The 12,131-nt window shown below is 57.1% G+C and overlaps 1 protein-coding gene across 6 annotated transcripts; it reads right to left on the reverse strand.

Moving 5' to 3' along the window:
* Nucleotides 1-2,699: 2,699 nt before the first annotated feature.
* LOC138917626 (ral guanine nucleotide dissociation stimulator-like) lies at nucleotides 2,700-11,907 on the reverse strand. Of its 6 annotated transcripts, none has more exons than XM_070234904.1 (15): nucleotides 11,720-11,885; nucleotides 11,206-11,316; nucleotides 10,146-10,339; nucleotides 9,441-9,548; nucleotides 8,586-8,776; nucleotides 8,135-8,439; nucleotides 7,148-7,363; nucleotides 6,678-6,724; nucleotides 6,099-6,168; nucleotides 5,261-5,329; nucleotides 4,746-4,820; nucleotides 4,145-4,171; nucleotides 3,652-3,773; nucleotides 3,344-3,447; nucleotides 2,700-3,004 (listed from the first exon to the last, which is right to left on the reverse strand). In XM_070234904.1, the coding sequence occupies exons 3-15, from the start codon at nucleotides 10,295-10,297 to the stop codon at nucleotides 2,943-2,945; spliced, it is 1,548 nt and encodes a 515-aa protein (XP_070091005.1). In that variant the 5' UTR covers nucleotides 10,298-10,339; nucleotides 11,206-11,316; nucleotides 11,720-11,885; the 3' UTR covers nucleotides 2,700-2,942. The 6 variants fall into 6 exon arrangements, with proteins under 6 accessions (XP_070091005.1, XP_070091004.1, XP_070091006.1 ...); XM_070234903.1 differs by having other exon boundaries at nucleotides 6,678-6,781; XM_070234905.1 differs by lacking the exon at nucleotides 9,441-9,548 and having other exon boundaries at nucleotides 6,678-6,781; nucleotides 11,720-11,907.
* Nucleotides 11,908-12,131: the final 224 nt, after the last annotated feature.

Genomic DNA, 12,131 nt, shown 5'->3' on the forward strand with positions numbered 1-12,131 from the left:
AGTGTTTGGGAGTCAGGTTTCCCATTCAGAGACCCTCATGTCTTGGCAATTGGAGGTGGTATGAATATGGTTCCCAGGGTTCTGGAATACTCTGGCATGAATCCCTCACTGTGATGAGACAGATCACCAAGAGAGGCTTGCGGGACACTGTGAGTGGGGTGAGGTGGCATTTAGCTGGGTGGTATGGCTGTCAATGGGACAGATTTTTTGTTAGCTCCTGTAAATGGAAGATGCATCAATGAATGGACCACGTGGCAAGAGATTCTTGAGGGACGTGAGTGAGGAGTACAATCCCATGTCTTACACCACTTTGGAAAGACTGAGTTCACTCCTAATGTGATCTTGTTTTCACTTACACTGGAAGATGAGATGCAAGCACCCATCCTCATCTTACACCTGCAACAGTTTAAACAGAACCCTGCTTTCCAGTTCCTCAAATATTCTGACGATTTCTCTCTGAAACTATATGCACCTGAGGGATTTCAAGAGATTCACATTGTTATTTTCTCTTCCCTTTAGTTAGCTCTTGGGAAGCCAGTTTTGGTAACTCATACTTTCCTTCAAAAATAAACCTGTCATCCAGATTTTCTCACTGCTTTACTCATGGACTTCAGCAAACAATTTCCAATTTGGAAACCCAAAGATGGGATAAATTGTCCCTCCTCTGCCACAGCTGTACCCACGTGACTTACTGAATGTTGCTACCTGCCGGGTCGGCTCTCAGGAGCATCCCAGTCCTGGAGGAGACACTCGTGGGACACCCGTGCCTTCATCCTGGCCCTGGACTAGCCCTGGGACCTGCCACGACTCTTTCTCCCTGGAGGGACAGCACAGCCTTCCCCACCTTCCTCTGGCAAGTCTCTTTCCTGGGTGGCTGTGCCGCATCAGCAAGGGCCTAGGCTGCCGGGAACCAGGATTGATCCTCAGCTTCTGGCTGTCCTGAGACGGCCTTCCTGGCAGAGTCTGGCCTGCCGAGTGTCTGAGTGACACTTGTAGCCATCAGGAAGGAGGGGATAACTCAGAAGTGACAAGCGATTCATCTGGTCCTTGCTTACATGGTGTTTCCTGGGGATGAAGCTCGAAATGCCGGGTGGTCACCCCGTAGCTGTTGGTTCTCAGGCGGGTTCTCCGATTGAGCCAGACCAGTGTCTGTTGGACACCCACACGGGGAGCATTTCCGGATTATACTTGGTGAAGCTGTGTCCATGCACATCCACAGAACGTTAGTTTGGTGGCATTGCCCGCAGGACCCCCAACTCACACCTTTCTTAGTCCTCATCTTTCCAACTTCCCAACAGGAAAGGTTCACACGTCAATGACAGAACCACCGCACAAGACTGTGGAAAAGACCCTAGTCACCCCAGGGGCTACATGCTTCATGGGCTCGGGCCCAGCTACCACTTTAGGAAAAGCCAGTCAAATTACACCAGAGTGTGTAAACTGGTGATTGTCCAAGACCATGGACCTGAGTACCTCACAGGCCCAGAGGTCACCCTGGGCAGCAAGGAACACTGTGGGGTCATTCCTGGTCAGGATGATGGTCTGTTATCCTGGAAAACCAGAGCTCACCTGGGATCCATCAGGTCCAGCCTGGAAGGAGTGGCCACGATGGACCTGACAGAAAGGCTGGGGGCATCTAGGGAATTTCTGCCCTCAGAGAGAATTGCATGCGGAAGTGCAGGGATGCTGAAAATCCTAGTTCACAGGGAGCACCAGGTTCGTGGAGGGAGACCCAGCTGTGGCGCTAAAAGCTGCCTCCCCAATCTTTCCCCTTGGAGAAAAATAAGCAGAAAGTGGGAATCAGAGTCAAGGACCCGAATCCCAGGAGGACCAAGCCCAGGTCAAAGGTGAACAGGGAGACCCTAGAGGGCCCAGAGAGGGAGAGTCCTGCCCGCCCTTAGTCCCTTTGCACAGGACCTTCCTCTAGCCTCGCCCTCTCCACGTGCACATTTTGAGGTTTTACAGGATTTTCCCCACTTACAGTGGATGCAATTCCAGGGGCTGAATCAGAAAACAAGTTCCTCATTTGGGCAAGAGGAACTGGGAAAATGTTCCCTCGTCCTCCAAGTGCAGCAAGGCAGCCACAGTCCTGGGCAGGAATTGTGCTAGGCACAGGCCAGGGCCAGCTTTTTGGCTATTGAGGAAGGTTAGGTCTGAGCTAACATCTGCAGCCAATCCTCCTATTTTTGCTGAGGAAGACTGACCCTGAGCTAACATCCGTGCCCATCTTCCTCTACTTTATATGCGGGACGCCTGCCACAGCGTGGCTGGACAAGGGATGCTTAGGTCTGCACTCGGGATCTGTACCAGCATACCTCAGGCGGCCAAAGGGGACCTTGGGAACTGAACCGCTGCACCACTGGGCTGGCCCGAAGCAAGTGCTACTTTTAAAGACACCCCCGTTTCTGTGGCTGTTGTTCTGCCAGAGAAAGTCCCTCCAACGTCTCAGCCCCGGGAGATCGGAGGGGCCACTTCTGCTCCAGGACCAGGTGAACCACACTGCAATGATCCTGTCCTCTGAGTGAGGGGGACACAGGACTGTCCTTCAGCAGCCAGGGGCGGCACTGGCACTTCTCCCTTCACCACATGCCCTGAGCGGAGGACTCTGCGAGGTTTCTGAATTCAAGGAGGAATGTGAGATTCTGGATCTCATTTTCATGAGCACAGAGAGTGAAAGAACCACATGTCCACTCCCAGGCTGAGAAAAAAACAGAAATTTAATAGAATACCCAAACTTAGCATTTATCATTGACAACAAAAACATGGCCCCTCCAAAGAGGGAAATAGGCGCTGGGGAAAATGTGTGAGGGAGATGGGGGGATCGTCCACTCCCTTGTTGCCTTCAGGGACCCCAGGAAATGGATCACAAAGTTTTCATTCACATCAGCCTCTGAGAGGTGGCCCCATGCACCTGAGTGTCCCCGCTGTGTCCCTGCTGTAGTTCAGCTGGTCTCAGGAGCATCATCTGCCACCACCACTGGGTTCTTTTTTGGGGGCCTGGTGTCTGGATAGAGAGAGGAATTTCCTAGGGGGCCTCCCCCAGAAACACAGCATACTCTCCCCCCTCCCCGCACCCACTGTACCCTGTGCCCCAGCCCCGGTGCTGAGTGCTTAGTCAGCCAACAGCACCCCATGTCTCTGACACAGGGGCTGATATTTAGTGTCACCCACTTCACAGACAAACAAACCAGTCCCAGAAATGCGAGGGGAATCACCCGTGACAGGACTGCTCAGTGGTGGAGCTGGGGCCCCAGCACCACAGCTGTCCGACTCCCCTGGCCCAGACTTGGCCTGAATCTGTACTGAGCCCCTGGATTCAGCCACTGCCAGTCCAGACACTCACTCAGCCCTGGGCGGGAAGATGAGTGGCTCTTCCTGTCTGTGAAGAAGAGTCGAATCTTTCTGGTCCACTGGTATCGTGGCTCCAGCTGACAGGACAGGCTGTAGCTACAGGACAGAGTGGAGTTGTTGGCTCCCAGGAGCCACGCCTGAGCTGTGCCTCCCAGAGCCTCTCAGCAGCTGGAGTCCCAGGGCCCCAGGGGTCGCCATGCAGCCAGATCTGAGGCTGACCATGGAGCCACGGCCATGGACACTGGAGCTGGTCTGCAGAGAGAGTCTGCCCTGCCTCACCCAACTCCTGCCCCGCCTCACCTCGCCTCCTCGCTCAGGGGCTCCACGGCCTGGAACCAGGCACCAAAATGCTCATCAGGCTGCACGGTGTACAGATTTGCAGCCTTCTGGACCATCTCGATGTCCTTGATGAATTTGAATTCCTGGGACAGAGGAAGGACAGGATGGAGACATGGCCTGGGTGGGGTTCCCTGCAGGGCTCTTGGAGGGGGTGAGGAGGGGGACAAGGAGCCAGTGTGGGGCCTTTGCCAACTTGGGAACTCTCCTTCCCTGCAATTCCAGTCAGGACGTGCCTGTTCTCACAGTTGGCACGAAATAGATCCTCTACCAGGAAGGGGTCATTGATGCCAGCCCTTCCCCTACCCGCCAACGCCATAGCATCCCCAGCTCTGTATATCAAACTCTGCAAATAAATGTCCGACCCCAGGGATTGAGTTAGAGGGCTTGTTATGAAAGGGGGGCTCTCTCATTCCCACACACCCATACTCACCACAGTGAGGCCAGAGCTCCTTACCTCATTCCGACAGCTGAGCACATTGCCCTGGAAGGCAGACAGCCGAAGTCCATCAGAAACAGCCCCCTTAGCCCAGAACTAGCCCCCATCCCACCTCTTCCAGTGTTGCACTGCTGCCAGTGGGCAGGCCCTTCCAGAGACCGGACTTGGACCTGGGCCAGGCTCTGGGCTCCAGACCTGGGGGCAGAGGAGCTGAGACCTTGTAATCTAACCCTCTCTGATGACACGTGGGGAGACTGAGGCCTCAGGCAGGAAGGGACAGCTCAGCCAATGATGTGCTTCCTGACTGGGAGGGGCCCGACTTCTCTTCCCTCATGGGCAGGGCCAGAGGGAGAGGCTGAGTCCAGCTCAGACACCACCTCCTGCACCCACACAGCCAGGCAGCTCTGAGCCTCAGCACCCCAGGGAGCCTGGATGGCGGCCTAGGCAGAGCCTCCCATCACTCGTTGCTGAGATGGGCCTGATGCCCTGGCTTCCACAGGAGGCTGGGAGGCTCTGCAGAGGACCTTTCCAAGTGTGAGAGCTCAGGGCTCAGGCAGGACTCTCTCCTCCCAAACCCTCAGGAGCCTGATCCCACGGCCCCACCTCCAGGCTCACTCACCTCCGCATAATAATCCGTCTCATCATGCAGCAGCTCCAGGTAACTGAAGATCATCTCGAGGGAGGGGATGACACCCTGCTCCAGGAAGGTGGGGATGGTGATGAGTTCCAGCACTCAGGTGACCCCATGAACCCTCCCCTGAAACCCCTTACCCCAGCCACCTGCCCACCCCAGGCTCCCATGTACAGTAGCCTAGGACCCTCAGGAGCCCCCACCACACACAATGCCCTCCTCCCCTCCCCTCCAGGAACACCAAACTCCCCCAGTCACGTCCCAGGGCTGGCTGTGGGCCAATCCCAGGGGGTGTGGCCCCTGCCCCTCCCCACCCCAAAACCATCCTGCTCGCAGCCCTTCCAGGCCTCCTCCTGCTCACTGCCACTGCAGGCACTTCAGGCTCGGCAGCCACAGCAGATGCGCTGGAGGAGGAAGGACCCTCTCGTGGGGCAGGCCTCTAGCTGGGAGGGGGAGCACCCTTTCCTCTGACTCCTGGGCACCTCTCCCCCAGGCACCCTCACCTGCTGCCGCTGCCTCTCCCGGGCTCTATGGCGGCCCCTCTGTGCAGTGGCCAACACGGTGGTCGCCTCCTGTCAGTGCCGAGGACAGGGTCAGAGAGGCCCTGCTCCCTTCCACATGTCCCTCAAGGCCCCTGACCTCAGACCCTGGCCATCTGGCTCCAGTCCCCTGCTGCCTGTGCTGTTCCCACCTCCAGGGTGCTCTGATTCTAGACCAGTCCTGGCTCCAGGACTCACTGTTGTGTGACCTTGGGCCTGCCCAGGCCTCCCTGAGACTCTTTCCTCATCAGGAAAGAGTGGGGAGAACTCCACCTGCCTCCAGGGCTCTCCTGAGGACTCCCTGTCATCTGACTGTCATCACTGCTCTCCCCTCAGCTCTCGAGGAGGAGCCAGCACAAATCTCCTCCCATTCCTGTCCTCCCTTGGATGGCATCACCCCACCGTGAGGCCTGCACCATGTCATCTCCCTCCATTTCCCAGAGGAGGAGACCGAGGCCCACAGAGGGGCAGAGACTTGCTCAAGGACCCACTGAGGAGAGGTCACTCTCCCTCCCAGCCAGAGTCCCTGTCCCCGCTGCCTTCACCCCTCGCCCTGCCCCACCACTGACCACGGTCCTGACCTCTGCACTCCCAGAGTGTGTCCCAACAATAGCCAAACTGAGACATGGAGGGAGAGGGCAAAGGGTGTTGGGGGAGCCATGTGGCATCTCCTTCCTGCCCCACCCACAGGGGTCTCTGAACCCCAGGATGGCCTTACCATAGCCTCACTTCCTAGGATGCCCTCAGGATGTTCCCGGCCCCCTCGCAGACCCCTCCTCCCAGATCTCCAGCCCCAGGTTACCTTCAGGAACAGTCTCTTGCTCACGTGCTGCTGTCCCCTGCACCACTTCTTAAAGGTGTAGGATCTCTCCCTGGGAGAGTGGGGAAAGAAAGGAAGAAAGATTATGGGATGGTTGAAGGTCAAATCCGTTTGTTTGAGATCCCAGAAGACCCAAACAGCCTGGGGCCTGGATGAGGGATTTCACTGGGTTGCTCTGAGCCCTGAGGTCCCCATTGGACTGGGGAGGGGCCTCTCCTGTTGTCACCTGGGGCCTCCATTCCCATATCTACCACACAGATCTGTTTTGAACACTCTTGGTTTCAGTTGGATGGAGATTTCTGTTGCTGCAAAGGAAACACTTGAGAATCTCCAACTGGGCTCAAGTCAGGATCTGATATTGAAGGAAATGAGTTCCTGGGCAGAACCGCTGGCCTAAGGGCCCTGAGAGGCTCAGAGACCCAGGAACCAGATCAGTCCATGTCCCAGGCATTCACTGTCTCCCAGGTGGTCTCAGCTGACTGCGGGGGCCATGGCGACCCAATGCTGGGTGCAGGGTCCACCTCCCCCTCGTGGTGCTTGGATGGAGGGCAGCCTACCCACCTGGACACTTGTCCCCAGGTGTGTTTGAGACGCTTAATGGCAGGGCTCTGCAGAGCAGAAAAGATCGTGTGGAAGGATGCGAAATTTCTGAGGCCTAGGCACCCCTAGGGAAGGGAAGAGATTGAGCTGTGAGTGGGGGCTGGAGCTCTCCAGCTCTGGATTCTGTCCCCTCATGGACTTCTCCTGTCCTGGATGAGACAGATGCCCAGGAAACCCAGGGAGGGCACACCTGGGACCTGAGGAGTAACACTGCCAGGTGCAAGGATTTTTAGCTGAACACAAGGAAGGAGCACAGGAAGGAAGTGAGCTTGCCACCACCAGGACCTCAAGTCAAGGTCAGTGTGGCCCTGGCAGGAGTGTTTAGGGCCAGTGCAGGGACTCAGACCACAGACTTCAATATCGACAGCTGAGAAATAAGAGGCAATTCCCATGACTCCAGACAGGGCCTCCATGGGCCTCCCATGACTTACTTCAGCCACATGAATCCACAGCTCTACCATCCTGGCCCTGTCCTGCGCTGTCATGCCCAGGGCCCCGAGGCACGTAGCGATGACACTGTTGGCCAAGGTGTTCATGTGTGCCACAGAGTCACGGATGGTGGGTGCCAGGAATTTGCGGTCCCTGCGGTCTCGCTGGGACCAGATGGAGCCCAGGCAGTGGGCAGGCACCAATTTCTTGAACAGCTCCTGGGGAAGATTCAGAGTGTTGCCAGCACTGCCTCACCCCAGCTTGGCATCCATGATCCTCCACAGTCCCAGGCGGGTTGAGGACAGAGCAGGAGCTCAGGAAGCAGAGGATGTGATCTCTGAGGTGTGTGGGATTCCCTGGGTTTTGTCTGTGTCCACTGAAGGTGTCAGCACAAGATGACTGGGACACAGTGCTGTGCAGAAGGGAGGGCATTTGCTCCCAGCCCCATCTCACTTCCTCCAAGCTCCGGAAAACAGCCCTCACCGGCCCACCCCAAGGGACATCTTCCACCCATCGCAGTCCCCCTCGGGTCCCACTCCCCATTCCCATGCACATTCCCCCGAGGCAGGGAGAAGCACCGGCTTTATGTGATTGTCTCTGCTGGAGTCAGTACACATCACATGCCTGATGTGTGCTGAGGATTTGAAGGCCCCCTGGGCACACGTGTGATCGGCCCAAGGACCTGGCAGCACTTCAGTGAGCTCCCTCCTGCACCAAAAGGCCAGACCCTGCCCAACTTCCTCTCTGTTCCACCTCATTCATCGGCACAGCCACCCCGTGCAGCAGGTGCCCTTAGTGTCCGGCTCTGCTGTGCACGTGAGGACAGCGAGTGCTTGGGGTTAAGAAAGTGCCCAAGTCGCAGTGTTGGTAACGGGGGAGCAGGAATGTGAACCCAGATCATCAGATTTTGGATCAGGGAATGGCAGGTGTGGGGCAGCTCACGGCACAGGAAGGCAGGGCCCCCCTGCCCTGCAAGCCCCACTGCTCACCGCCTCCATCCTTGTCAGCTGCTCTGCCACCAGTCGGGGAGGGAAATCCAAGATGTTCGGCTTCTCCTCCCGCAGCTGGTTTTCGGTGGTCACAGCCCAGGGTCCAGTGGGTTCTAGTTCAGGAGCTGGCACTGGGGCTGAAGCTAATGGTGCCCCTTCCTCCAGCCCTGTAGGGTCCGATGCAGGTGACGCTGGCTCCAGCTCTGCCATGGGTGGTGGGGCTGGAGCTGGAGATGGCTCTAGCCCAGGGGCTGGTTCTGGCTCTGGCTCTGGCTCTGGATGTGGCAGGAGCTTTGGAGCTGGCTCTGCAGCAGGATAAGGAGAAAGTTTCACCCACACACCTGACAGTTTCTGTGCCTTTCCAAAGACAGGAAGGACTCCACTGCCTTTAAGGGAACTCTAGCCCATGAACCTCAACACAGACAGTCTTCTCAGACTCCAGTACCCTCACCTTTCTGTTTGGCCTCAATGGCCTTCAGGTGCTCCAGGTGTCCTGGCAGAAGGTAGGCATGGCCCTCCACATGTGAGCCACCAAAGCTGACGTGCAGAGTGGCCAGCTGCAGGGTCCAGCATGGAAACTGTAGGGGCTCCCTGCAATCCTGCCCTTGGCCCAGCCAGGTTCCCAGCAGGAAATAGATAGCACTGCAGGGAGGCAGATGGGCCAGAGAGTCAGTGGCCCAGCCTTTCCTTAAACACTGCCCACCCAAGGCACTCTTGTTAGCATCTGGGCCCCTGTGCCATCCCCTCCCCCTCCAGAGGAGGGGCCCATCCCAGCCCTGAGCCCTGGCTGGCTGTCCTGGCTGTGGCAGGCCTGCTCATCCAGCAGGTCGAACACAGAGTCTGTGAGAGTCTCTTGTTCCCAACGACACTCTCCTCCCCAAGGGTCTGGACACATCCCACCCCAGCCCTCCATGCAAATGGACCACTGGAATGAAGACTCCAGCAGATCTGTGAGCAGCTTGCTCACACACCTCCTACTATGGACCTGGTGGTGGCGCTCACAAGGGGTGGATGTGGAGAAAGGGAGGCAGAAGGAGCTGGGACTCTGCTGGGATTGGGTCTCTAGGAGGCAACTCAGCCCAGCCTCCCTTCCAGTTCTCAGGGGGCCTGGGACCCATGCATAGCTCTCTTTGAGTCCAGTCCTGCTGGAGTGGAAGCCACCAGAACTCAGCCCTCCCATGGGAATCACAAGATGGGTGAGATGCAGGGTTCTCCCAGGCCTGACCCGGCCGCAGCCTCCATCCTCTCCCCGCACCCTGTTTGCTAGAGACAGGAGGCCCTCCGTCTGCACCCAAAGACCACTCACTTTGGGAGGTGGTGCTGTCTTCCAGCATCCCGCACACAATGGGCCAAGCTGCCTCCATGTGTCCCAAAGGGGATGAGGGCATTGCCCGGGATGGAGGGTAGATGGGACCTAGGAATGATGTCAAGTGTGACTGACTCTCAGATTAGAGAGGAGGCCCAGGGAGGCTGTCTGCTTCATTTATTGAGTGACCCTTAGTGTGTCCAGATGCCCTGCACACAGTACGTCCTTCATAGACATTGTTAAATGAACTCCAACCAGAACCACCCCAGGTGTCTGAGTGGGCCTGTGGCCCCTCTGTGGCCCTAGAGATCCCTAAGTGGCTACACCAAGGACAAGCACCAGGACCAGCTGGATGGCATCTCAAACTCCTTGACAGGGTGCTCTCCAGGTGCTTTTCCAAACTCAAAAAGCCACAAGCCAGTGAAGGGAGAGGAAGACTACTTTCCGTGGGGGACAGAGAAATAATCACCACCAGCAACCACAGCACGGCCCACCACCCTCTCTGCAGAGCCGGGCACCAGGGCAGCACCTGGAGGGCTGATCCCATTCATCCCTGGGAGAAGCCTAGCAAGTTCATCCTCTGCCACTCCACATTTCAGAGGAGCCAACTCAGGCTCAGAGAGATGCGGTGACATTCCCAAGACAAGACACACAGCTGGCAGTGGGCAGAGTCACCACTGTGCTGAGGAGGAGGTGGGCAGTCACCTGGGAAACAGCTGGTCCAGCACCTGGTGGGCTGTGCTGGAGCCTGAGTAGCTGCAGAGGGAGGTGGTGACACTGCAGAGGACTCTGCTGGGGAAGGCTGGCAGCACAGACTCTGAGAGCCTCTGCATCACGCCTGCCTGGAGGGCACGCATCCTGCAGGCCTCAGTGACAGACAGAGTGGACTCATCTTCACTCTGGGTGGGATGAGGAGGACACAGGGTCAGGGCCACCACTGCAAACCACCAGGATTATCAAGGTCTGCAGCTGACCCAGGAACTCCTAGCCCCTCCCACACATCTGCAACAGGAGACACATGAGCTCCCACACTCAGCAAGGCTCTGGGCTCTCAAAGTACAATCTGACTTTGGTCCTGCGAAGGATTCCACACTGAGCTCCCTCGAGGCCATTTGCTCGCTGAGGGACAACAGAGCTCCCTCTGTGCAGAGCACCAGCCCAGTGAATCCTCAACAGACACCCCCTCTCCACAGAGGAGAACAGAGGCTTAGGCATGCCAAGTGGCTTCTCTATGTCCTGTGGGTCAGAGCTGAGAACCGCCCAAAGTGAGGGCCGAGGGCCAGCCCCTCTAACTGCCTGAGGCTTCAGTGGGCCCCGACCTGGAGGGAAACGTTATGCAGCCACCCCACCCCTCCCAGGTCTGGAAACAGTGTACAAGGCAGTGACACACTCTGAGAATCCCTTTGGCTTCCAAAACACGCTGATGGTTATTTCTCTTACATTAAAGGGAGTTTGGAGACCCTCGTTGTCGAGGTTCCATTTTCCAAAAAAGGCAAAATTCAAAGATACTCAGGGCCTATTGGGAAGTGACAACGACAACAACGTTTTCTCTAATCTTCCTAGGGAAATGCAAAGACTGCCCTCCTACCCTCCTATGCAGCTGGTGGGGAGGAGCGGAAGTCCAGATTCCTTTGAGACTGTGGGACACTCATGGGGGACAGCCCTGTTAGGGTCCCAGGAGAACGGCAGTTTGAGGTTGGATTCTGGGCCTGCCCTGGTCATCTCAGGGTCCTGGGTGCAAAGACCCCTCCGTGCCCACTCTCACCTCAGAGCATCCCTGGTTATTGATGATGGTGCGGTGCAGCTGGTCCCTGTCCAGGGAGATGGAGTACCCGAAGCCATCCGTCAGCTCTTCGACCACCTCCTGTGTGCTGCTCTGCAAAGACAGTGCCCGAGAGCCGGGCCGGGAGGTTTCAGGGGCCTGCCTCGGCTTGGCCATGGGAGGAAACCCCAGTACAGATCAGGTACCCAGCAGCGTCTGCATAGACCTCCAGCCAAGGAGGGAATGAGATGACACCTGGATGGCTCGGGACTCACCTATGGGTAGAGGAGTTTGGTCCCCAGCACCCACTCTCCCATCATGTTAGCCACCACCTAGGCTGGGAACACGACGCACTGTCAGGCTTCCAACACCGAGCAAATGGCTCCTGCCCAGGTTGGGTCCCCGCTCTGCCCCGCCGTCCCTCACTCCATTCCCCCCCTAACACACAAGGAGGCTCAAAGGGGTGTGCGGGTGGCACCCAGTTGTGGCCTAACCCTGTTGGCCTGCCCTGTGTTACCTGAGGGCTCCTCCTGACAAATGGACAGAGGCGGTGCAGTTAGGGCCAAGCCAGTGTCTATAGTGACTGAAAAGTCTCTTTTTCTTGGCTTTCCTGAAGCCACAGCCTCCACAACTCAGGAGACAACAGGAAGACATGCTGTTCTCTTGAACGTCTCCACTCAAGTGAGCTCCGTAGGACACTATGTCTAGAATGTGGGCGCCTGGAGACCAGTGTGCTAAGTTCTGTTGGGGTCTGTCTCCAAGGAAGTGAGGTCACTACCTCTGGGTTCCCTTACCTTAGCCCCTTCTTCAATCACACCCACTGAAAACCCCTCTGGGATCTTGGCTGCTCACCCTCCTTGCCCATGTCACCTCCAGAACTGTACACAGTAGGTGGCTTCAGCATACTGGGAGCCTGGTTCCGGTGTATC

The sequence above is a fragment of the Equus caballus genome, chromosome 15, assembly GCF_041296265.1.
Source record: "Equus caballus isolate H_3958 breed thoroughbred chromosome 15, TB-T2T, whole genome shotgun sequence".
In the NCBI taxonomy this organism is placed as follows: Eukaryota; Metazoa; Chordata; class Mammalia; order Perissodactyla; family Equidae; genus Equus; species Equus caballus.